This window comes from Talpa occidentalis, unplaced genomic scaffold (genome assembly GCF_014898055.3).
Source record: "Talpa occidentalis isolate TD23 unplaced genomic scaffold, MPIMG_talOcc4v2.1 talOcc4.8, whole genome shotgun sequence".
In the NCBI taxonomy this organism is placed as follows: Eukaryota; Metazoa; Chordata; class Mammalia; order Eulipotyphla; family Talpidae; genus Talpa; species Talpa occidentalis.
The window spans coordinates 65,858,073-65,880,543 of NW_023605194.1; the positions used below are offsets into that span (position 1 = coordinate 65,858,073).

Here is a 22,471-nt window from a genome sequence, read left to right on the forward strand (position 1 = left end):
TTTGTCAGCACAAATCCCAGCTGTGTATGTAATCATTACTGGGTGATTTGTTGATTTGTTGCTCTACTTTTCTGGTGTAAGTGATGTTTTTTTTTTTTTTTTTAATCTTAAATTTTATTTTATATTCCCCCATACAATTGCAAACGCCCATTCTGACCCCAATCCTTCCCCCTCCCGCCCCCCACCCCCCAAAAAGTGTCTCTGGTTCATAGTTTTTGTTGATTTTGATTTTCACTTTCTTATATTCATTTCCTGGTCCCTTATTTAAGTTTTCTAGATTCCTGCTATGAGTGAGACCATCGGTATTTTTCTTTTCTTTTTGGCTTATTTCGCTGAGCATGATCCCTTCCAGCGCCATCCATGTTGCTGCAATTGCATGTGTTTATCTTTTTTGAATGCTGAGTAATATTCCATGGTATATATGTACCACATCTTCTTGATCCAGTCATCTACTTTGGGCATTTGGGTTGTTTCCAAAGCTTAGCTATTGTAAACAGTGCTGCTATAAACATAGGGGTGCAGGTGCTCTTTGGAATTGATGTTCTGTGTCTTTGGTAAATACCTAGGAGTGGAATTGCTGGATCATATGGAAGCTCTGTTTTAGTAGGTCCAGAAATCTCCACACAGCTCTCCATAGTGTTGGACCAGTTTGCACTCCCACCAACAGTGCAGAAGAGTTCCTTTTTCTCCACATCCTCGCCAACATTTGTTGTTGCTAGTTTTTAATATGTGCCATTCTCACTGGTGTGAGATGGTATCTCATGGTAGTTTGATTTGCATTTCCCTGATTACAAGTGATGTTGAACATTTTTTCATATGTCTGTTGGCCATTTGCATTTCCTCTTCAGAGAAGTTCTTTTTAGCTCTTCTGCCCATTTTTGACTGGATTATTTTCTTTGTTGTTGCTGAGTCTCATCAGCTCTTTGCAGATTTTTGTGATCAGTCCTTTATCATTAGTGTTGGGTGCAAAAATTGTTCTCCCAGTTGGTGGGGTTTCTCTTTGTTTTTGTTATTGTCTCTTTGCTGTGCAGAAGCTCTTTAATTTGATGTAGTCCCAGCTGTTTATCTTTGTCTTCACTATCACTGCTTTGGTGTGATGTGTCTGTAAAGATGTCTTTGATGTGCAAATCCCGTAGTGTTTCGCCTATATTTCCTTCTATGTATTTTATGGTTTCAGGTCTTATGTCTAGTTCTTAATCCATTTTGAGTTGATTTTTGTGTATGGTGTGAGGTAGTGGTCAAGCTTCATTCTTTTGCATGTAGCGACCCAGTTTTCCCAGCACCATTTATTGAACAAACTTTCTTTGCTCCAATGCATAGTCTTTGCTCCAGTGTCAAAGATTAGTTGACATAAATCTGTGGGTTTATTTCTGGATTTTCTATTCGATTCCATTGGTTGTATGTCTGTCTTGTCTTCTTTTTCCAATACCATGCAGTTTTGATGATTATGGCTTTGTAGTATAGTTTGAAGTCTGGGAGTTTGATGCCTCCATTTCCTTCTTTTTTTTCAGTAGAGCTTGGCTATTCGGGGTTTTTGGTGATTCCATATGAATTTCATCAATAATTGTTCTATTTCTTTGAAGAATGCCATTGAGATTTTGATTGGAATAGCATTGAATCTGTATATCGCTTTTGGTAGGATGGCCATTTTAATAATGTTTATTCTTCCAATCCAGAGGGGGGATGTCTTTCCATTTCTTTGTGTCTTCTTCTATTTCTTTTAACAGTGTTTTATAGTTTTCTTTGTATAGGTCCTTTACCTCTTTTGTTAGATTTATTCCCAATATTTGATTTTTTTTTGTTTCAATAATAAAAAGGGTTTTTTTTTGATTTCTTCTTCTTCAGATTTATTGTTTGTGTATAGGAAGGCTACTGACTTTGCGTGTTGATTTGTGTATCCTGCCACTTTACTGAACTGACTGATGAGTTGAATTAGTTTTTCTGTGGAGATTTGGGGTTCTCTATGTATATATCATATCATCTGCAAATAGTGATAGTTTGACTTCTTCTTTTCCTATTGGATTCTTGGATGTCTTTCTCTTGTCTTATTGCTCTGGCTAGGACTTCCAGTATATATTGAAAAGCAGTGGTGAGAGTGGACATCCTTGTCTTGTTCCAGATCTTAATGGAATTGCTTTCAGCTTTTCACCATTGAGAATGATACTGGCTGTTGGCTTGTCATAGATGGCCTTTATGATGTTGAGGTATGTTCCTTGTATCCCAAGAATTTCAAGGGCTTTTATCATGAATGGGTGTTGCACTTTGTCGAAAGCTTTCTCAGCATCTATTGATATTCATATGGTTTTTATTTTCTTTTGTTGATGTGTTGGATAACGTTGATTGATTTTCGGATGTTAAACCATCCTTGTGCCCCTGGAATGAATCCAACTTGGTCGTGGTGAATTATCTTATGGATACATTGTTGGATTCTGATAGCTAAAATTTTATTGAGGATTTTTGCATCAGTGTTCATTAGGGAGATTGGCCTATAGTTTTCCTTTTTGTGTTGTCCTTATTCGGTTTTGGTATTAGTGTAATATTGGCTTCATAGAACGTGTTTGGTATTGTCCCTTCCTTCTCAATTTTTTGGAAGAGTTTGTGAAGGATAGGCACTAATTCGTCTCTGAATGTTTGGTAGAATTCATTTGTAAATCCATCAGGTCCTGGGCTTTTGTTTTTGGGAGGTTTTTTGATTACCATTTCAATTTCGCTGCTTGTAATTGGTCTGTTTAGGTGTTCTATTTCTTCTTTATCTAGCTTTGGGTGATTGTAGAGTTGTAGGAATTTGTCCATCTCCTCTAGATTGTTGAACTTGTTTCCATATAACTGTTCATAGTAGTTACTGATTATTCTTTTGATTTCTGCTGTGTCCGTTGTGATTTCTCCTCTTTCATTTATGATCCTGTGTATTTGTGCTTTCTCCCTTTTTTCCTTTGTGAGCCTGGCTAGGGGTTTGTCTATTTTATTTATTTTTTCAAAGAACCAGCTCTTGGTTTCATTGATCTTTTGGATTGTTTTTTTAGTTTCAATTTCATTTATTTCTGCTTTGGTTTTTATTATTTCTTTTCTTCTACTGGATTTGGGGTTTTTTTTGTTGTTCTTTTTCTAGATCTTTGAGCTTCGAGATTAGGTTGTTTCTTTGAGTTCTTTCTTGTTTTTTGATGTGAGCTTCTATTGCTATATATTTTCCTCTTATTACTGCTTTTGCTGCATCCCATACATTTAGGATATTGGTGTCCTCCTTGTCATTCAATTCAAAGAATTTTTTAATTTCTTCTTTGATCTCCTCATTAGTCCAGTGGTCTTCCAGTAGTGTGGCTTTTAATCTCCATGAGGTAGGATAGTTCCTTGCTTCTTTTTATGATTTTTATTTCTAGTTTGATGCCTTCGTGGTCAGAAAAGATGGTTGGTATGATTTCAATCTTGGTGTATCTGTTGATGTTTGTCTTGTGCCCCAGTATGTGATCGATCCTGGAGAATGATCCGTGTGCGCTTGAGAAAATGTGTACTCCGTTTTTTTGGGTTTAGTGTTCTATAGATGTCTGTTAAGCCCAAATGCTCTAGGTCCTTATTTAGAGCTTTAGTTTCTTTACTTTTTTTTGTCTTGTTGATCTATCCATTGTTGATAGTGCTGTGTTGAAGTCTCCCACTACATATGTGTTCTCTGATGTCTGTTTTCAGAGAGGACAACAGTTGTCTGATATATTTTGGTGCTCTTTCGTTTGGTGAGTATATGTTAATGAGTGTTATTTCTTCTTGAAGTATTGTCCCCTTAATCATAATGTAGTGACCATTGGGGTCTCTTTTATTTTTTTGAGTTGAAGTCTGTTTTATCTGATATAAGTATAGCTGTTCCTGCTTCTTTTTTGGCCCATTTGCTTGTAGGATTGTTTTCCATCCTTTGACTTTGAGCCTATTTTTATCTTTTGTAGCTAATGTGTTTCCTGGAGACAGCAAAAGGTTGGGTTTTGTTTCTTAATCCAGGCTGCAACTCTGTGTCTTTTTATGAAGAGTTTAGTCCATTTACATTTAGAGTTAATATTGATATGTTAGCATCTGTATTTGCCATTATGTTTGTCTTTCCTTTGATTTTATTTATTCTTTTTAATAACTTTTTTTTTTTTTTTTTGTCTTCTTTCGTTGTTATTCGTCCCTCTGAGGTTCTGGCTTTAGGATTCCTTGTAGTATTTTTTTGGAGTGGGGTTTAGTCGCAATGAAATTCCGGAGTTTCTCTTTGTCGGGAAGGTCCATATTCTTTCTTCATGAGGAAAGAGAGCTTTGCGGGATAGAGTATTCTTGGTTGGCATCTGTTTCTTGGAGTCTGTTGACTATGTCCCTCCACTCTCTCCTTGCCCGTAGTGTTTCTTCAGAGAAGTCTGATGTCAGCCTGATTGGTTTTCCTTTGAATGTTATCTGTTTCTTCCCTCTTGTCAGCTTCATTATTTTTTCCTTGTCCTGGATTCTTGGGAGCTTTACTATTATGTGTCTTGCTGTGTTTTTCCTTTCATCGTGGAAGTTTGGTGTTCTTCTTGCTTCTTGTATATCAATTTTCAGCTCCTTCTTTGCATTTGGGAAGTTCTCTTCAATTATCTCCTGGAATATTTTCTCTGTTCCTACATCTCTCTCCTCTCCTTCTGGAATTCCTATAACTCTATATTTCCTTTCCTCATGGAGTCAGATAGTTCTCGAAGTCTTTCTTCATTCTTTTTCCTTCGTACTTCTCTTTCCTTTTCTGTTTGGTTCTTTTTATTTCTGTGTCTTCAAGAGAACTTATTCGTTCTTCCATTTCATCTATTCTGCTTTCCTTGCTTTTCCCGGAGTTCTTTAGTTCCTCCATTAATTCTTTGATCTCCTGCATTTCTTTTACTTCCCTCTTAGGGACTCAATTTCATTCTTCTGACCATTGTTTTCCCTCTTTAGGGACTCAATTTCTTCTTCTGATCTATCACTTTTTTAATCATGGCAATTTTAAATTCTCTTTCTGGAAGGCTCAGAAGTTCTTCCAATTGCTGTCGTTGCAATCTGGGGAGGGGTTTTCTTTTGTGGTGTGCTTCTTTCCTGAGGAGTTGTTAGGTTGCGTGTGGTTCTTCTACTTCCCTACTGTCTGTTTTCTAATTTGTCGTATGCGTTGGGACACTGTGATGCTCGGACTGACTGGCATCTTGGGTGAACTTCTCCGCTCCCCTCTGGCTCTTCCAGGAGCCATCTCTGCCTTCTGGGGGAGCTTTCTGCTGGTTTTAGGCAGTTTTTACTGAAGAAATGTCCCTGTTCTCAAATGGCGAAGCGGGATGCAGTCCCTGCGCCTCCGGTTTCAGGCACACTCTTCTGCGCCCCCGGTCTGCCCCGACGTGCGTGCCTGCTCCCTCTGTGGCTCAGACTGCTGGTCGGAAGGGGCCTGGCGTGGAATAACTTCCCGGCTGGCCACTGCAGAAGCCTTCTGCCCTTTTCAAGCAGTCTTAAGAAATTTCCTGTTCTATGGGGTGTTAGTGACTTTTTTTTCCTGGTCACTAGGTGGCGCCAGAGATCTCTCCTATTGTCCTTGTGGGGCTGTTTTCGTCCCCCCCACCCCGTGGGACAGGGAACAGAGCGGGAATGGTAGGGTACACCTCAACAGCTTTGGGTGCTGTGTCTGCCTTGTGCCCCACCGTCGTGGAGAACCCACGCCCCGAATTTTCGTGCCCCGGGTCTCAGTTCAAAGCCCTCAGTTCCAGGACGCGGGCTGTAGCCCAGTTCAGTGGCGCAGGAATGGCGCCTTTTGCACCGCTCCCGTGCCCGGGTGCCTGGTTCCTGCTTACTCAGGGAGGGACCTTCACCTCAGTGAGGACCTCCGCGCGTCTCCCCGCAAGCCTAGGTCGTCTCCCCGCAAGCCTAGGTCGCAGGAGCGGGTTCCTGGGCAGCCGCGATTCCGGTCTGCACTTGCTTTTCAAGCTCCCCGAGCGCGCCGCGTTTTGCGCCAGCTTACCGGCAGCCCGGGCTGTGTGCGGGTCTCCCGGGGTCTTTGTTCTTCTCTAATGGCGCCCGGAGCCGTTCGCTCGCTGCGGCGAATCCTGCAGGGTTCGCCTCAGCTCCCGTTCACGGGTGTGGTGGCTGCAATAGTTCCTTTCCACTCACGGTCCCGCTTGCTGCGTAGTTTGTTCTTGTGGGTTGTTTTGGTTTGTTGTTTTTCTCCCTCTCTGCCGGTCGGAGAGTGCCGCCTCTGTGGGCGGGGGAGGGGAGCAGGGTTCTGCGCTTCCCTCCCTTCTAGTCCTCTTTATGGCCACTTTCTTCTTCGGGTAGTTTGCTGGAGTCACCCGTTTATCTTCCGTGTCCCAGTTCTCACTGGGACCTGCCGCTTTTCCTCCCTATTCACTTTTTTTAATGGGAGATCTCGCTCGCAGCGTCTCCTCGCCGCCATGTTGCTCCGCCCCCTCCCTGTAAGTGATGTTTTAGATGCATGACTGTTGTGTCAGTGTGCTTACAGGAACAGCCCTTGACAAAGCTACTACATAACCAAGACCTTCCTCAGACTTCTAGGGCTGGGCTGCATCTGTGAAAGCTAATGCTGCCCTGAAAGTTGAGGCTGCTCATCTGCCCTCCAACTATGTTTTTTCCCTCTTGGATGATTGTAATATCTGGCCTCAGCCTGGTCTTCAGGGCTAATGCAGCTAGTTCAGCTACTGAACCAGTGTCTGTGAGCTTGTTTCTCAGTGAAAAATGGAGGGGGAGTATAAGATTAATGAAAGGTCCATGCAGGAAGCTAGAATGCAGGAGCCAACCAGGAAGCCCACCTGGGGGCAGGAATGTGGATACCTGCCTGGAGGACTCAGACAATGAGCCTCCCCCCTCCCACTACGAGTCTCATCTCAGACAAAGAACCTCTACCTGCCCTACAAACTTTTCCCACCATATGAGCCCAACTACCCACCCAACCTCTCCTCACCCTATAAAACCCTGCTTCCCCCTAACAAGGTGCACGGCTTCACTGACCCCCACCTTGGGTCTGTGAGGTCCACCCGGGGCGCAATAAACTTTCCCTCCCTTTGAGAAATGTAGCCTGGCTCTCCTTTTCTTTACCACGCCGAACCTTTCTTTAAGAATTTTTTTTTTTTAATAGAGGCATGTTTTTATTTATTTGTTTGTTTGTTTTTGTTTATACACGCACTGGGTACAGTCAGAAGCGCGGGAGGGTGAGAGAATTCACCAGAGCCAGAGCGGGGAGCAGAGCAGGCAGAAGGACCGAAGTACACTGCTGAGGGGAGCAGCGGGCGGCAGGAGAGGGCGCGCCATGTGGGGCCCTCCTCCGGTGGCCAGGGAGCAGCCGGGGATCGAACCGGCGCCGCAGAGGCTGCGGGCAGCTTCGCAACCCAGCGCTCAACCGCTGCGCCACCGGGGAGGCCCCGAACCTTTCAATTAATGATTTATAGCATAAAGAGACCTGGGCATTGCCCTTTCTCTAGTCAGGTATCTCTGTATTCTCTGCCAGAATTTGCAGTCCAGCTCCTTTTTGAGATGGACGGTGTTACTTAGCAGTGTAACTAAAGCACAGGTCCACTTAGACCTTCATAGGGATCTGTGGTGCTATGATCTTTTTTTAAAAATTGTCTTAAATTTGGGCCTCTCCTGGAGGCGCAGCGGTTTGAGCACTGGGCTGCGAAGCTGCCCGCAGCCTCTGCAGCGCCGGTTCGATCCCTGGCCGCTGGCGAGGGTCCCACATGGCGCAACAGACCTCTCCTGCAGCGCCTGCTGCTCCCCTCAGCAGTGTATTTCTTCGTCAATCTGCCTGTTCTGTTTCCTGCTCTGGCTCTGGTGAATTCTCTCACCCTCCCACGCTTCTGACTGTATTCAGTGCTTGTATAAATAAATAAATAAATAAATAAATAAATCTTTTTTTTTTTTTTTAAAGTCTTAATTTTGTAATTAAAAAAATTATATGAGTACTCTGGGTTGTCTGGAAAGCAAATTACCACAGAGCTCTGCTCCCTGATTTCAGTGCACCAAAGTGTGTTTGGTAGTGTCACCCAGACAACCTTTCTAAGTGAGTGTGACTCAGAATCTATGGGTGTGTGAGGGGCCTGTAGAGAACATGTGTGTTTCTTGGATTTAGAACTTACGGCATACAAAGGGCTATTCATTGACTTCAGGGTCTAGAAGGTGTAGTTGGATGTGACTTTGGTTAATATTCAATAGGTTTGACCAGCTGTTTTTTCCAGAACCTTCATTATTCCTTCTCGATACTAAGTCTTCAGCATGTGTGCCTTCAGGCCAGCTTGAAGACGCTGTTTCTTCCTCTGTGGGGTCTGCTAAGCCCTACACAATTTGCTCCTGGCCAGATGCCTCCATCCTCTCTTCTCACACACCCTGAGCCCTGGCTCCTGTCAGAGCTTTAACCCTTCCTGTTCTTTCTACAGGAGCATCTTCCATCCAAACAGTCACTTGGCTACTACTCTCTTACCACTAACCCCCCAGCTGAAGTCACACTCCAATCCCTACCTCCTGTTCTCTGTGCTCTCTCCTCTGATAGGAGGGCAATGGTTATACCAACTGTATAGTCATTGTGAAAATTCAATAACATGTTAACTGTATGGAAAGCACATAGACTGGTGCTCAGAACAATCAATACTCTGTAAACATTAGCTATTACCACTTCCATAGTGTACATTTTTATTGACAGAAAGGATCAGGAAGGAGAGGCAGCCAGCTTTTAACATTGGAAACAGCAGGAGGTGGAAAGCTTTCATTTATTATGCTCTATATACTTTATTGGAATTTCTTTTCTATGATTACGCAACTTTTGTTATTTTCAAACCAAAACCAATAATGTTTCCTGTATATTTGGATTTCTGGTCAGGTAACCCATTACTGAAAAACTAGATTTTAGCCCTTCTTGCCACTTTTCACAGTTTTGGACCTATTCTTCATTAAAGGTACATGATTTGGGTCCCCATGGTAAAGCGGACCCCTCTGTCACACATACTCCATTGCTTCTTTTCCAGGTTCAAATAGTGTTGCCTCATAGATATTTTTTCTAACTTTTTATTTTGAGATTTTTAAATATATGGAAGAATTGAATAAAGGATATTCAAATACCACCTTAGATAAAACGGTTTTTGCCATTTGTGCATACTTCCGCCTGCATGTTTTGGGGGAGGAGAGTCTCTTCCTGAAGTGTTTGAAAGTGTGTGACACCAACACTGGGCACAGGAGCCACTGTCTCTTAAGAGGAAGGGTCTTGTCTCTGCTTTGTGTCTCTGTTACATTGGGAAGAGCACAGTCTCAGATATCGATCTTCTGGTCAAGTCAGACTTCCTCATGACTACTTTGATAGCTTTGCAAAAAATCTAGGATCCAGTCGAGATTCATGATTTGCATTTGGTTTTTTTTTTTTTTTCATCTTTTGTCTTCTTTACCCATTTCATTCTTTTCCCCCTGACCTTGATCTTGTTAGGAGAAAGCCCGTCAGTTATCTTTTGTAACCCTTTCTTCAGCTTTTGCCTCTACTGACTTGGGGCCAGACCAGAGCCCCATCATCTAAAGATCCTTTTCTAGTCACTCCTGCCTCCTTTCTGTCTTCCCTGAAGTGCAGCAATGTCTCTGAACAGGATAGTTACCAGCCACAGCCATCCCATGACTTTTGTCTCAGCATACTTCAGAGCACTTGTAGTTCCTTTTATGATTCCACAGTAGGCTTCCCTTCCCTTTGGATCAGCACATTCTCAGCTGGCACAGTTGCCAGGAATTGTCAGAGCAGGGGGAAGGAAACCCACAGGGTACTTCCAGCCCCATATCCTCAGGAGAACGCCAAGAATCTCAGTCATGGGGAAAGTCCCTAGTCAGAGGTAGATTTTTGAGAGTCACTTTGTCTTGTGCCAGTAGTACCTTGGGTCTCCCACTCACTTGTGGTCTGTTATCCATTGAGAGTGAAATATTCTGGAAGCCTGACCTTGAACACTGACCCAAGACTGTGGCCTAGGAACCTCTGTCATGCTTCCACTGTTATGTGGGCCTCGTCCCAGGCAGGTACATCACTTCAAAGGCAGTCAGTCCCACAGCCTGTTATTATACCTGCCATCCTTGGCCACTGGCAAGCTGAAAACCTCTTATCAACTGTGCTCTTGTGGCTCTTGCTTCCTGCCGGAGCTACATTTGTCCACTGCTGCCCTCTCCAGCATTTTCTACCTCTCAGCACTTTCCCAGAGTGCTCCCTACATTCTTAGGTCTTTCTGAATGATTGACTCCCTAAGGGCACAACATTTTGGTAGCTTTCAAGGAGAAACTGCTCTTTTCCCACACAGCCTGTTGCAAACCCTGAGCTAGCACCTACACCCTCTCTCTGATTGTGGAAGGAACACTTCTATGGAAGAACTCTAGGAAGTACAGACAACTTTAAAGCAGAATATTTGATCCTCAATGTTGGCCAAGTGGTGAACTTACCAAGAAGTGTTGGTCACTGCTCAGTGAGCCTTTTCCTACCAAGTCTGATTCTAGGAGAATGCTGTTGGAAAATGAGTCTTGTTGATTTCACCTTTGTTGATTTTGGAGTTGCATGAGCAATTAACCTCTTTTTCTCCTTCTCCCCCTGGCACATCAGCTTACCCGACGGTTGCCACCCATCAAGGAAGCTAAGCCTCGATTGCAGAAGCTCTTCCGGGATTTTTGGCTGTATTCTGTACTGATGGGATTTGCTGTGGAGGGGTCAGGTAGGGTATGTGTGCTGTCCTAGGAAATAAGTGCAGAGTGAAAAATAGGCGCTGTAGAACTCAACCTGGTGATGAATGTGCTGCACACCTTCAAATTCAGTTGAAATACAGTTGCTCCTTTCCTACAAGTATTCACAGATGATGCACTTCCCAGATGTAGTTTGGGTTCTAAGAATGCCACATATCTTAGGGAAAACTTGCTCAGGTTAGGTGACAGACACGTTTCTATGCCCTGTTTTAGGATAACTGGCTCAAACAAAGGATGATGATGTTACAGATTGTCAATGTTGATGCCAATGAGAAGCACGACAGTCTTGCTAGTCTCACACATACGCTCTCTCTTGCAGGACTCTGGCCGGAAGAGTGGTATGAGGGGGTCTGTGAAATAGCCACCAAGTCCCCCCTGCTTACCTTTCCCAGCAAAGAACCGCTGCGGTCCGTTCTCCAGTATAATTCGGCGATGAAAAATGACACAGTCACCCCTGTAAGGATGTCCTGCCAAGGACAGATGATGCAGGGCAGGGGTTTTGCAAGATCTCTAGAACAATAAGAACACATCCTTTTGTTATCCTTGTTGACATGTGTTTATCCTTGGGGTTCATGTCTCCTGGAGGAAGGTGGTCTTCCCCTAAAATGTTCTACTTGAGCTTTCAAACATCCCTTTTCTTCCAGGCTGAACTGAGTGAACTCCGAAGCACCATCATCAACCTTCTGGACCCTGCCCCTGAAGTGTCTGCCCTCATCAACAAGCTGGACTTCGCCATGTCCACCTATCTCTTGTCTGTTTACCGGCTGGAATATATGAGGTAGACAAGTCTTTGCCTCCCTGTACATCTACAATTGAGCTGATTTTAAATTGTTTGTGTCTTTTAGGCGTAGAACATTTTTCAGTTCTTCCCAAGACATGTAAACTTTATTAGAAGAACCAAATACACAAAAACACTCTTCTTTTCTTATGTGCTCCTGCCTCCTGAGCACCAAACGTCATGTCTAAGAACAACCTATTTTCACCCCTGTTTTCAAAACTGTTTTCACCCCTATCACCTCCATAGAGAGTAAGCTTCTAAGCAGTCACAATAGATTTTAAACTCAGCTTACTTGACTGGGCAAGAACACTAATTAGGAACCAACCCCGACTGAGAATATTCTAGGATAACAGTTGAATACAGACAGCAAATGGGAAGTTGGAAAGGGCCTGCTTCAGAATAATCCCACAGGGTAGCCTGACTCTCAGGAAGCATCTGTAGCCACAGCTAACATAACAGCTGCAATAATTGTTATGATCAGTAATTGTCATCATGACAATACCAGCATTTACATGGAGTGAGTACTTACGCTATGCCAGGCACTGTACTGTGTGTATTGATTTGCTCTCTAGCAAACCTGTGAGGTAGGTTCTATTACATACCCATTTTGCAGATGAGGAAACTGAGACACTAAGCAGTTAAGTAAGTTGCCCAGGGTAAAATAGTCCCTGATTTGTGCTGAGGTCCAAAAAGACTTTTCAGCACTGTGCCTGGCTGTCTATAGTAAAGGAAGGCTGGAAGAAGCATCCAGGGTGCTCATACCCCAGCTGTCTGCTGCTGCCAGTGTGGGTGCTCCAAACCTACTGTGATAAGGCTGATGGCACCACTGGGTTGCTTCCAAATACACTTAGCTACCGACTGATACTTCCCTGTCACCAATAAAGCTCACATTACACTGAGCCTATTTAAGTGCACCAGATTGGTGCAGTAAATCATTAGAATAATGCCCTTCTCAAATTGTTTGCAAAATAAAATGTTATTCTTGCAAGGAGGGCTATTTGGAGACACCACTATTTTAACGTTTATTTGATGTCATGAAACTCTGTGGTAAAGGGAGTTTACTTGGAAGCTCAATATATAAAATAGATTAAGGCTGATTTACTTAATTGGGAATTAATCTTTACCCCTGAACTTTTTCCTTGCCTCTCAGCAGCTCCAGGGAGCCACAACAGAGCAGAATTTGAAAACTAGTGACATCTTTTCTCCAGTGTCACATAGAGCCAAGGGAATTTTGACTTTCTTTGCTTTTCTCATTTTTCCTACTTAGTTACAAAAGTCACAGGAGAACATTACACAAAACCTTGGAAATATATAAAGGGAAAACAAGCCACTGATCTTACCACCATCCTCTACAGCACCATCCCCTACAGTTCCCACTAGCATGTATGACTGCTAGCTTTCAAATGTGCCCAGATCCTCTCAACCTTGTGTGCCTCATGTTTCTACAGACAAGGCTGCCTTCTCCTCCTCCTCCCACCTCTGTGCCTGTGAAAGGCAGTCTCAGGTTCTCAAGACAGGCTCTTTCTTGACAGAATAGTTGGATGACAAAAGAGACCAAAGGGCCTGTCTAAAGGCAGCTCCCAGACCTCAATTCCTAATTCGGGCTGCCTGCCAGGCCCCTGAAAGTACTCTTGTTAGTTTGGAAAAGCAACCCAAAACCTTTATTCAAAGGTTTAGAATCCCAGCCATTAGTTATTGAGAGAGCTTTTAACCAACAAAGTGGAAAATGTGAGAAATAACATTAAAGCTATGTGCAGGGGTTAAAGTCTCAGCACTATCAAGCTTTTACCATCCACTGCAGTATGCATTTGATCCGTGGCTAGGGAGCTAACCCACATGGTGCAGCAATGCTATCTGTCTCCGGTCTCGCTTGCTGCTCCCCTCAGCAATGTATTTCAGTAGATCTGCCTGTTCTGCTTCCCACTCTGTCTCTGTTGAATCCTCTCTCCCCTAACTCCCCCGAACCTTTGGCCTAGACCCCAATTCTTCTATGCGTAAATAAATAAATCTTAAAAAAAAAAAGGAAGACAAAAATGCATGTACCCCCTGGCCTGTTCTGCTGAGGCTTAACCCTTTAGAGGTTGGTGCAGAAGTTCCTAATGCACTGTGCTGAGCAATAGCCCACACTGTCTTAGCAGAGCCCCCCAAGCCCTGAACATCCCCCGCTTCACAGAGGCCATGGCTCAAGAGTATGCATTTCTTTCCTTTCATTTTCCTCAAGGCTAAAGACATTTTTTACTATAAAAGTAAAAATGTCCATATTTATAAAACAAAAAAACAAACAAACAAACAAAAAAACAACACTGGGGTGGTATATAAGGTGTTTAAGGTGAAAAATACAAATATCACTTTCCTAGCCCTAAGGTCAGAGATGCCCAATGTTGATAGTCTCTTACTTTTCCTTCCAGAACTTTCTGTGCATATGCAAGCATATATATCCTCCACATATACAAGGCACATTGAGTCCTTTAGGAAAACTATCAGTGGGGTCATGCTATACCTGTGTCTTCTGTACCATTCTTTTTTTCACCTAGCAGTAATTGTATTTTTCTGTATAGCACATAGAGCTACCTCTCGTTTGGTGACTGTGTGATGTGCCCGCAAATGGTACATATACTTAGGTCTAGCAGATCCATCTTCTGTTACTGGATATTCAGCCAGTGTGGTTAGAAGAGTCTTATGTGTGTAATCCTTAATGTGGGTTGCTGCGTGGAACTGTGTGGGAATATTATGACAGATGGTGGACAACTGCCCTCCAGAAAGCCCATATCAGCATTTGCCCCTTTGGAGTGTCATAGTGCATCTATTTCTCATGACGTCACAGTTGTGGGCAGTATCAAATCTGTGATAGGAAAAGACCTGGAATTTTCAAACTTTACTCAAAGTTGTTCCCCTTGTTAGGGTACTACGTTCAACAGATCCTGACCGCTTCCAGGTCATGTTCTGCTACTTTGAAGATAAAGCTATTCAGAAAGACAAGTCTGGTAAGTTTATTATTGTGGTACTTGCATGATGAATTGAACTTTAATAATATAAAGGAAGTGCTATTCCCTGTTTTCTCTCTGTGTGGAGAAAATAGTTTATGAAGCTGAACACTGTTGAGAAGATCAGTGTAAAACATGTGACCTTAATGTATGTATTTCTAGCTCTGCCAAGCTACAAGGGTTTAAGAAGAAAAGGAGCATCACTCCTACCCATTATAGGTGCTCAAGGAGGCTCTAATGCCAAGATTTTGGTCCCTGAAGGGGACTCTGCTAAAAGGATCCTGGGTTCCTTGGATGATTGCTGATCTCCTGAAGCACCTGAAGCAACTTATTGCCAGGAAGCCGTCATATTTTTCAAATATCTGAAGCAGGCTGAGAGGATCAAGAATTGGTTTAAAGGATCTCCTAGGGGAGAAATGATCAGATTTTGAATGTTAATACAATATTCTTACTATTTTGCTTAACTGAGACAAGTTTTAGACTACAAAATTGAGTTCACATGATTCTCCAAAAAGAGCAAAGTTTATATAAAAGTAAAGATAATTATTACCAAAGCAGGACAGATAGTCTAGGATACACACACACACACACACACACACACACACTTACACACACACACTTATAGTATACATATTGTAAATATATATATGTGTGTGTTTTCCATCATGTATTTGTGAAGTAGCTATTTATCTTGTATAAGCACAAAGGAGCCACACCATCTAGAAAGAGGCCCAGTACCTGCAGTGGGATCAGGCCTCATCTTGGAGAATGACCAGGTAGGAAGGGTTCCCTGCAGGTGATGGGTTGGGGGATTCCACAGAGCACCCAGTTAACGATTCTGGGTTGTCCAAGGGCTCCACAAAGAGTTTGCTGCAAGGAACCTGTTCCTCAAAATGAGGGGCTCCACACCCCAGCAGTCCCGCCCATTATGAAGTGTCTCCACTCAAGGCTGTGAACATTTCCAGTGATGCCATCAGGTCAGGCCAGAATGTCAGGATCGCAGGTCAGTACCTATGGGTGACTTGTTGAAGGGCTGCATCACATCTGGGAAAGTTACAGAATACAAAAATCTGTATGAAACCCAAAGAGTCAAAAGTCCCGTGACACAAATGTCCTCAGACCCTGAATGTACAGAGCATCTCAGCTGGAACCAGCCCTGATTAAGAGGATCAGGTCCCTAGCAAGACAGAAAAATAATTGAAACTCTGGGGTAGTATAAAAATACTACAGTTTCCCCAGCCCTAGTGAGGCAAACATAAGAATAGGAATAAAAGTTAAAAGATATTCAGATAGAGACAGCAAAGAAGAAACATTAAATGCTTGGTATAGGCAGTGTTGGACCAGTTTTGGTATAAGGATACTGATACATTTTATTTATTTATATTTTATATATACTTTACATCTTTCTTCATTTTTGTACAATGTGTGCTTTCTCTTCTCAGGTGTCTTCCCCAAATAATTCCCATCACCAGTTCACCCGTGCACCATCACCGTAGTCCCTTGTGTTCTTCCCTCCCCTGTTTTGATCCCTCTCCCTCCCCTTCCCTTGCAGAGTGTCTCTGATTAATATTACCTGTTAATTTTGTTTCTTAATTTATTATAATTAGTTTTTTTCCCTGATCCCCTATTTGGTTCCCCTACATTCCTCCTATAAGTGAAACCATATGATACTTTTCTTTTTCTTTCTGGCTTATTTCACTGGGCATAATCCCTTCCAGCTCCATCCGTGTTGCTGCAAATGGCATGAGTTTTTTTTTTTTTTTTTTTTTTTTTGCTGAGTAATATTCCATTGTGTGTATGTACTACATCTTGATCTAGTCATCTATTTTGGGATATTTGGCTTGTTTCAGTATCTTACCTATTGCTAATAGTACTGCAGTAAACATAGGGGTGTAAGTATCCTCTTGAATTAATGTTTTTGTGTCCTTTGGGTAGATCCCTAGGAGTGGAATTGCTGGGTCACATGGAAGTTCCATTTTTAGTAGTTTGAGGAACTTCCACACAGATTTCCATAGTGGTTGGACCATTTTGCATTTCCACCAGCCGTGTAGCAGGGTTCCTTTTTCTCCACATCCTTGCCAACATTTGTTGTTTCCTGTTTTTTTAATATGTGCCATTCTCACTGGTGAAAGGTGGTATCTCATTGTGGTTTTGATTTTTGTTTCCCTGATTACCAGTGATGTTGAACATTTTTTTATATGCCTGTTGACCATTTGTACTTCCTCTTTGGAGAAGTATCATTTTAGCTCTTCTGCCCTTTTTGACAGATTGTTTACTTTGTTTTTGTTGAGTCATGTGAACTCTTTGTAGATCTTTGTGATCAGTCCCTTATTGATTCTGGTACATTTTAGCAGCATTGTATTGGTCTGTGTGTTGATTTATAAGGTATTTGAAATTTAAGAGAGTTGAAATACTAGACCCATATTTTAATTAATTGCTTAGAAGAATTGGATTATATTTGCTATCATGTTTAAATATTTGAGCTCCACAAAATTTTGATTAATTAATTGTATAGGTAAATATGTAGATTACTGATGGATAATTCTTAAGATTAATAAATTTAGTATTAATAAAAGTCAATTAGTAGAAAGGGGTTCATTCCTTGCCAGGAGTCTTTTGTACACTAATTCTATCAATTTGTTCTTGCCAGTGGAAAACCAATCTTCAGATACTTCTAGTAGCTTTTTTTTCTTTTGTCTAAAAATGGATCCTTAATTTTTTTTTTTTTTTTAATCACCCCAGGGACTCTGAGATGCTGCTTCATAGAAGACTTTTGTCCTATAAGTCCTTTGTAGAACGCTTTACACTCCCACACAATAGTCAGGAAATTATTTGTTTGCTTTTTTTCTTTTCTTTCTTTTTTTTTTTTTTTTGCCTGGGAGTCATGGAGTTGGCAAGGGAGGGCAGTGTGAGATTCTGGAACCTCCCTCTGCTGGCAGTGGGGGTCAGGACTGGAGTGAGGAGGAAAGACCAGGGTGCAGGCAGACAGTTTCTATGGATGGACAAAACTTGTCCCTTTAGGGATGCAAAATACAGGAGAGAGGGAGCCCCATGCTCAGAGGGTCTCACATATATTCCAGAACCCCTTAGGGTTATAGTGGGGTTGACCGCTGGCTGAACTGTTCATTAATTCACTCCATTCATCCACTCAGTGTTTATTTGGCAGCTATTTTGTGCTGAACAGTTGAGGTACCCATTAATATTCTCTGGTTCTTAGAAGGAGAGCAGGCAAGAAGAAATTTGAGCCCGCCAACTGCTAGACGTTTAAGAATCTATAGTATTTTGCCAGCCTTCTAATGGGAATAGCTATAAACTGAATCGAATACCTTTCTGAAGCTAGATGTCTCACCTCTCATTCTCTCCTGAGCTCTGTTTTTATGTTGCTGAGTCATCAGAGGAAATCAAATTGCCCTGGAGGTTGATTTTCTCTTATACACACACACTGTACTCTTCCACATAATTTTGAATGAATTAATGTGTTTTTGATCTGAGTGTGGTACTTAGGTTAAACCAATAAATAGGTACCTGTTGAATTTACTTCCCACCTTTTCCCTCCTAACGCATGAAAGGTGAGAAAGAAATGTCTTTGTGCATATATGTTACTCATGAATTTTCATAACTGATCAGGAAAGACATAAACATCTAGCAGCACTCATAGTGGGGCCTTGGCTCTTCCTCTGTACAGGCGTTAGTTAAGCCTCCATGTGTTCCTGCAATACAAGCAGGTGAGCACAAGCATCTGCTGCTCACCTGCCAGCTGCCCAGTTATTCAATACACCATTAATCCAGGGCCAACCTTCAGCGCAGAAAGGAAAGTGACTCTGCAGTTGCTACTATGTGATAATGATTGGCATCTGACCACTACCTAATTGTTATTTATTGGGAACATATAGTTTCATTTTAAGAGCTATATGTAAAAATGATACTCTAAATGTATACGCTCCTCAAAATAAGATTTCACCCTCAAAACCCAGCCTTTTAGAAAGCAACCTGTCTCTAGCTTTGGGCATTTGTCTAGGTCACAGTGATCACTTTTTACGTTTATGAGAACTGTTGGAGTCCATTTATCTTCATAAAAAATACCTATGAGATACTTACTTATGTTTCAGACTCTGCTGACCTGGGCTGCAGAGGTATAGTACCTGCCTGAGCTCTCAGCCCTGCTGGCCTTGCAACCTTGTCATTTAGCTATGCCAGATAAGGACATTGGGTAAGGTGGAAGCATTGTGTAGGATCAGTTGGCATTTATAACAGTTCTTTCATCTGCACTATTCTCACAGTGCGCAGTTGCTTTTTAAAATCTGCTTTGTACCCCAGTAGCAAGAAGCACGCCCACTGCCCAGATTTTGTTTTCTAAATATCATTCTTCAATAAAAGGAATGAGGGCTCCAGAGGGAAATGATTGATTCTAGGGAGGGTTGAGGCAGGGAAAAATGCAAGGTGAACCTGGGGCACCTTGTAGCACCAGAAAATAAGATTGTGCTTTAAAAAAAAAAAAGAAAAAGAAAAAGTATGTAAACATGTCACAAAGACAAAGGAGCCAGCCTGAAAGGACTCCCATTGTCCAAAGATGGAATAATTTGAACATCAAAATAAAGGGTGATATTATTGGATGAACCCAGTGATTGCAATAAGCATCTATGAGTCCACATTGATTGATGGGTCAATGATTGAATAAATAAAACATGAAGAAAGAAGAACAGATGTTCTTTATAGAATTCTCGTTATTGAAAGTGGAAAGAATGAGGGTAATAGAAAATCCCTGTGAGAACCATAGTAACTTCTAGAAGCAGAGACATCCCTTCCCCCAATTGATGATTAGTTTAGTTGGACAGAAGTTTAAAGAGAAATGCATAACCTCAAGTATCTTCCCCAAAATATTTCCCAATTTACTGTGGTGGTTTGAACTTAAGCCCACAGATTCTCTTCAGGAGATGGTTATTTAATTCACACATTCCCAAAGGTGGACTGGCTCAGTGATTTTTTTTTTTTAAAGATTTATTTTATTTATACAAGAGCCGGGGTACAGGCCAGATGTGCGGGAGGGTGAGAGGATTCACCAGAGACAGCCGGGAACAGAACAGGCTGACTGACGAAGTACACTGTTGAGGGGAGCAGTGGGCGAGACAGGAGAGGTCTGCTTGCCATGTGGGATTCTCGCCGGTGGGGATTGAACCGGCACTACAGAGGCTGCGGACAGCTTCATAGCGCTGTGCTCAACCACCTGCGCCACCAGGGAGGCCCTCAGTAATTTGTTTTTAAAGTTTAAAGCCAGAGAGTTTTTAAAAAGTAGAGAATGGGAAGGGAGAAATGTTGACTGGATAGTGAGAAACCTGGCAGACAGCACTGTACTTAAGCAGTCAAGGTCAGCTTCACCAGCACTGGGGGATTCTGTTTTCACACATACCCCAATAAGGTGTGACAAGAAGGGACTTCATCTCTGTGGAGTTTTCCCAGAAGTCCTGTAGTCTGAGTCTAATCATAAGCAAGCATCACACAAACCTAAGTTGAGGGACATACTACAAAATACCTGGGTTCTTCAGAAGTGTCAAGATCATAAGAGTCAAGTACAGACTGAAGAGTCAGCACACATAAGGGGAGAGCAAGGAGACATGATAAGTAAATTACATATGGCATCCTGAAACAGTAAAGGGACATTGGTGGGAAAAAGGGAAGTCCAAGTAAAGCCTGAAGTTTAGGTGGTAGTGTTGGATCAATGTCTGTTACTTACTTCTGATAAAAGAGATGCTAATGGAGGAAGCTGGAGAAAGAGTCTGTGGGAACTCTTGTTTTCTCTGCAATTCCAAAAGAAAGGAAAAATCACTTCCAAACAAAATGTTTGAAAGTATCGATACCTGGAATAGCCCCCTTTCTGTGGATGCTTCTGACCAAAAGAAACCCCCTCTGCGTTTCAGGGATGATGCAGTGTGTGATTGCCGTCGCAGACAAAGTATTTGATGCCTTCCTGAACATGATGGCTGATAAAGTAAGCCTTGTTGGAGTACAAGTATGGTGCTGCCAGGGACATGGAGAAGGCGTCTGTTGTACCTGTCTCTTCTGACTCTTCAGGCAAAGACCAAGGAGAATGAAGAGGAGCTGGAGCGACATGCACAGTTTCTCCTGGTGAACTTCAACCACATTCACAAGAGGATACGGAGGGTGGCGGACAAGTATCTTTCTGGTCTGGTAGATAAGTAAGCTTGTTTTCCTTTCAGTGCTCCGTGTGTGTGTGTGTGTGTGTGTGTGTGTGTATAAACTTCTAGATTTGAATAAAGAGAATAATCATCTTTAGTTAATCAGCCCTGGGAAAAAATGGAGTCAGAATTAAAACTCTCAAAGGGCAAGGTAGCCTCTCAAAGAATATTGGTGAGTTTGTTGCAGAGCTTGAATTTTAGTCCCCAGAGCTCCACTTATTCTGAATTGTCAGTGTTACTTAGCAGTACACCTCCTGGTCAGAGGGTAATATCCCTGTATTTTTGAACTCCACCCTTTTTGGTGAGTCTTCGCTCACCCACACCTGGTGCAGACCCTCTCTGGGAGCTCACAACCATCCAAAGTACTGTGTTTTGGCTTAGGACCAAGACAGAGGGCTAAGGAAGTAAAGCCCACATTGACCCTTTCCAACTCTAGGCTTTCTGCTGGGCACCAAAACAGGCTCTCATCAGTCATGCCCTGCCATAGACAGGAACCCTCAAAGGTGGACTGGGGTAGCCTTTCTGTAGTGTGAAGGCGAAAGGCAGCAAATAGCCATGCTGGGCCTGCCCACAGCTCCCCACAGGTGTGCAGGAGTTCTGGAACCTGCTGTGATGCTGGTGTGTAGGATCTAGGCAGAGTCAGAGGGCACATCCAGCACGTGTGTGGTGTCTGAGCTGGGCCTCTCAAGCAGTGGACCATGATGAACCACAGCTGTGCAGACACAGACCATCTCAGCCCTGGGGAGTAGCTTCTTTTCTTTATCCTAGCCTATCATACAAATACTCCCAATTCTCTACTTGTGCCACGATGTGGAAGAAAATAGTTGGGAGCCTTGGTTGAAATTGAAGATGATCACTGAAGGGATCATCTTAGCAGCCTTAATATCAGTGCGGTTTTCCTAGTGCATAACCATGTCAAGTTGGGAATAGGTTGCTTAGGGCTGTCTCTGACAATGTTTGGCCCAAGGAGTGGGACTGACAGGGGTCTGGGAACCACTGGACTGGGCACCCAGCTTCAGAGCCTCATGACCTGTTCTGACTCTCAGCTGGGCAAGAGAAGGTGGGGCTCACCCTCCTAGGTAGCTCTTTAAGGAATGCAGCTTCCTTGGAGTTTTGGCTCCTGTGCCCTGAGAAGTGGCTCTTTGTGCAGATTTCCTCACTTGCTTTGGAGCGGGACAGTGCTGAAGACCATGCTGGACATCCTACAGACCCTGTCACTGTCTCTGAGTGCAGTGAGTATCCCCGCCCACCACATACCTGATCCTGATTTGTGCTACAAGTGGCCAAACTGGGGCTAGGAGTTCCACATTCCACTGGACCTTTCCCTGTAAGCTACAGCAGGTTTGGAGGCCGTTAGAGCTGACAGTGGTGACGGGTAGGGAGGGGGACATGTTCTGCCACCCAGCATTGGCAAGAGGCACAACTTGCAGCGGCCGCTCATGTGAGTTGGTTTGGAAGAGGGAGTCCTGTTGTGCTTTCAGGATATTCACAAGGATCAACCTTACTACGACATCCCTGATGCCCCCTACCGGATCACTGTTCCTGACACTTATGAAGCCCGAGAGGTATGCTGGAAGGATCATTTTCACTGCCATCTTGTGAGTTTGTCTGGGCTGGCACATTCTGTATGTTATGTCAATCAATTCCCAGTAGATTGCAGAGTGAACGATGTAGGTCCCATCCTATAGTTGAGGACACTGCAGTTCTGCATCAGGGTGCTGACTCACTCCCAGGTTTATCTGCCGTGCTTGCTCTTACTGCTCAGCCATGCTAAGTCAACTGCTCTTCGTGGTCCAGCCACACAAGAGGTT

The 22,471-nt window shown here is 43.0% G+C and overlaps 1 protein-coding gene across 1 annotated transcript in view; it reads left to right on the forward strand.

The window, feature by feature from the left end:
- Positions 1-22,471, forward strand: part of PI4KA (phosphatidylinositol 4-kinase alpha) — a 159,908-nt gene that overhangs the window by 107,749 nt on the left and 29,688 nt on the right. The window contains exons 21-27 of the mRNA XM_037497929.2: positions 11,024-11,160; positions 11,349-11,482; positions 14,384-14,466; positions 20,382-20,452; positions 20,536-20,660; positions 21,811-21,892; positions 22,142-22,225. Coding sequence (XP_037353826.1) covers positions 11,024-11,160; positions 11,349-11,482; positions 14,384-14,466; positions 20,382-20,452; positions 20,536-20,660; positions 21,811-21,892; positions 22,142-22,225 — 716 coding nt within the window. The remainder of the gene's footprint in view (positions 1-11,023; positions 11,161-11,348; positions 11,483-14,383; positions 14,467-20,381; positions 20,453-20,535; positions 20,661-21,810; positions 21,893-22,141; positions 22,226-22,471) is intronic.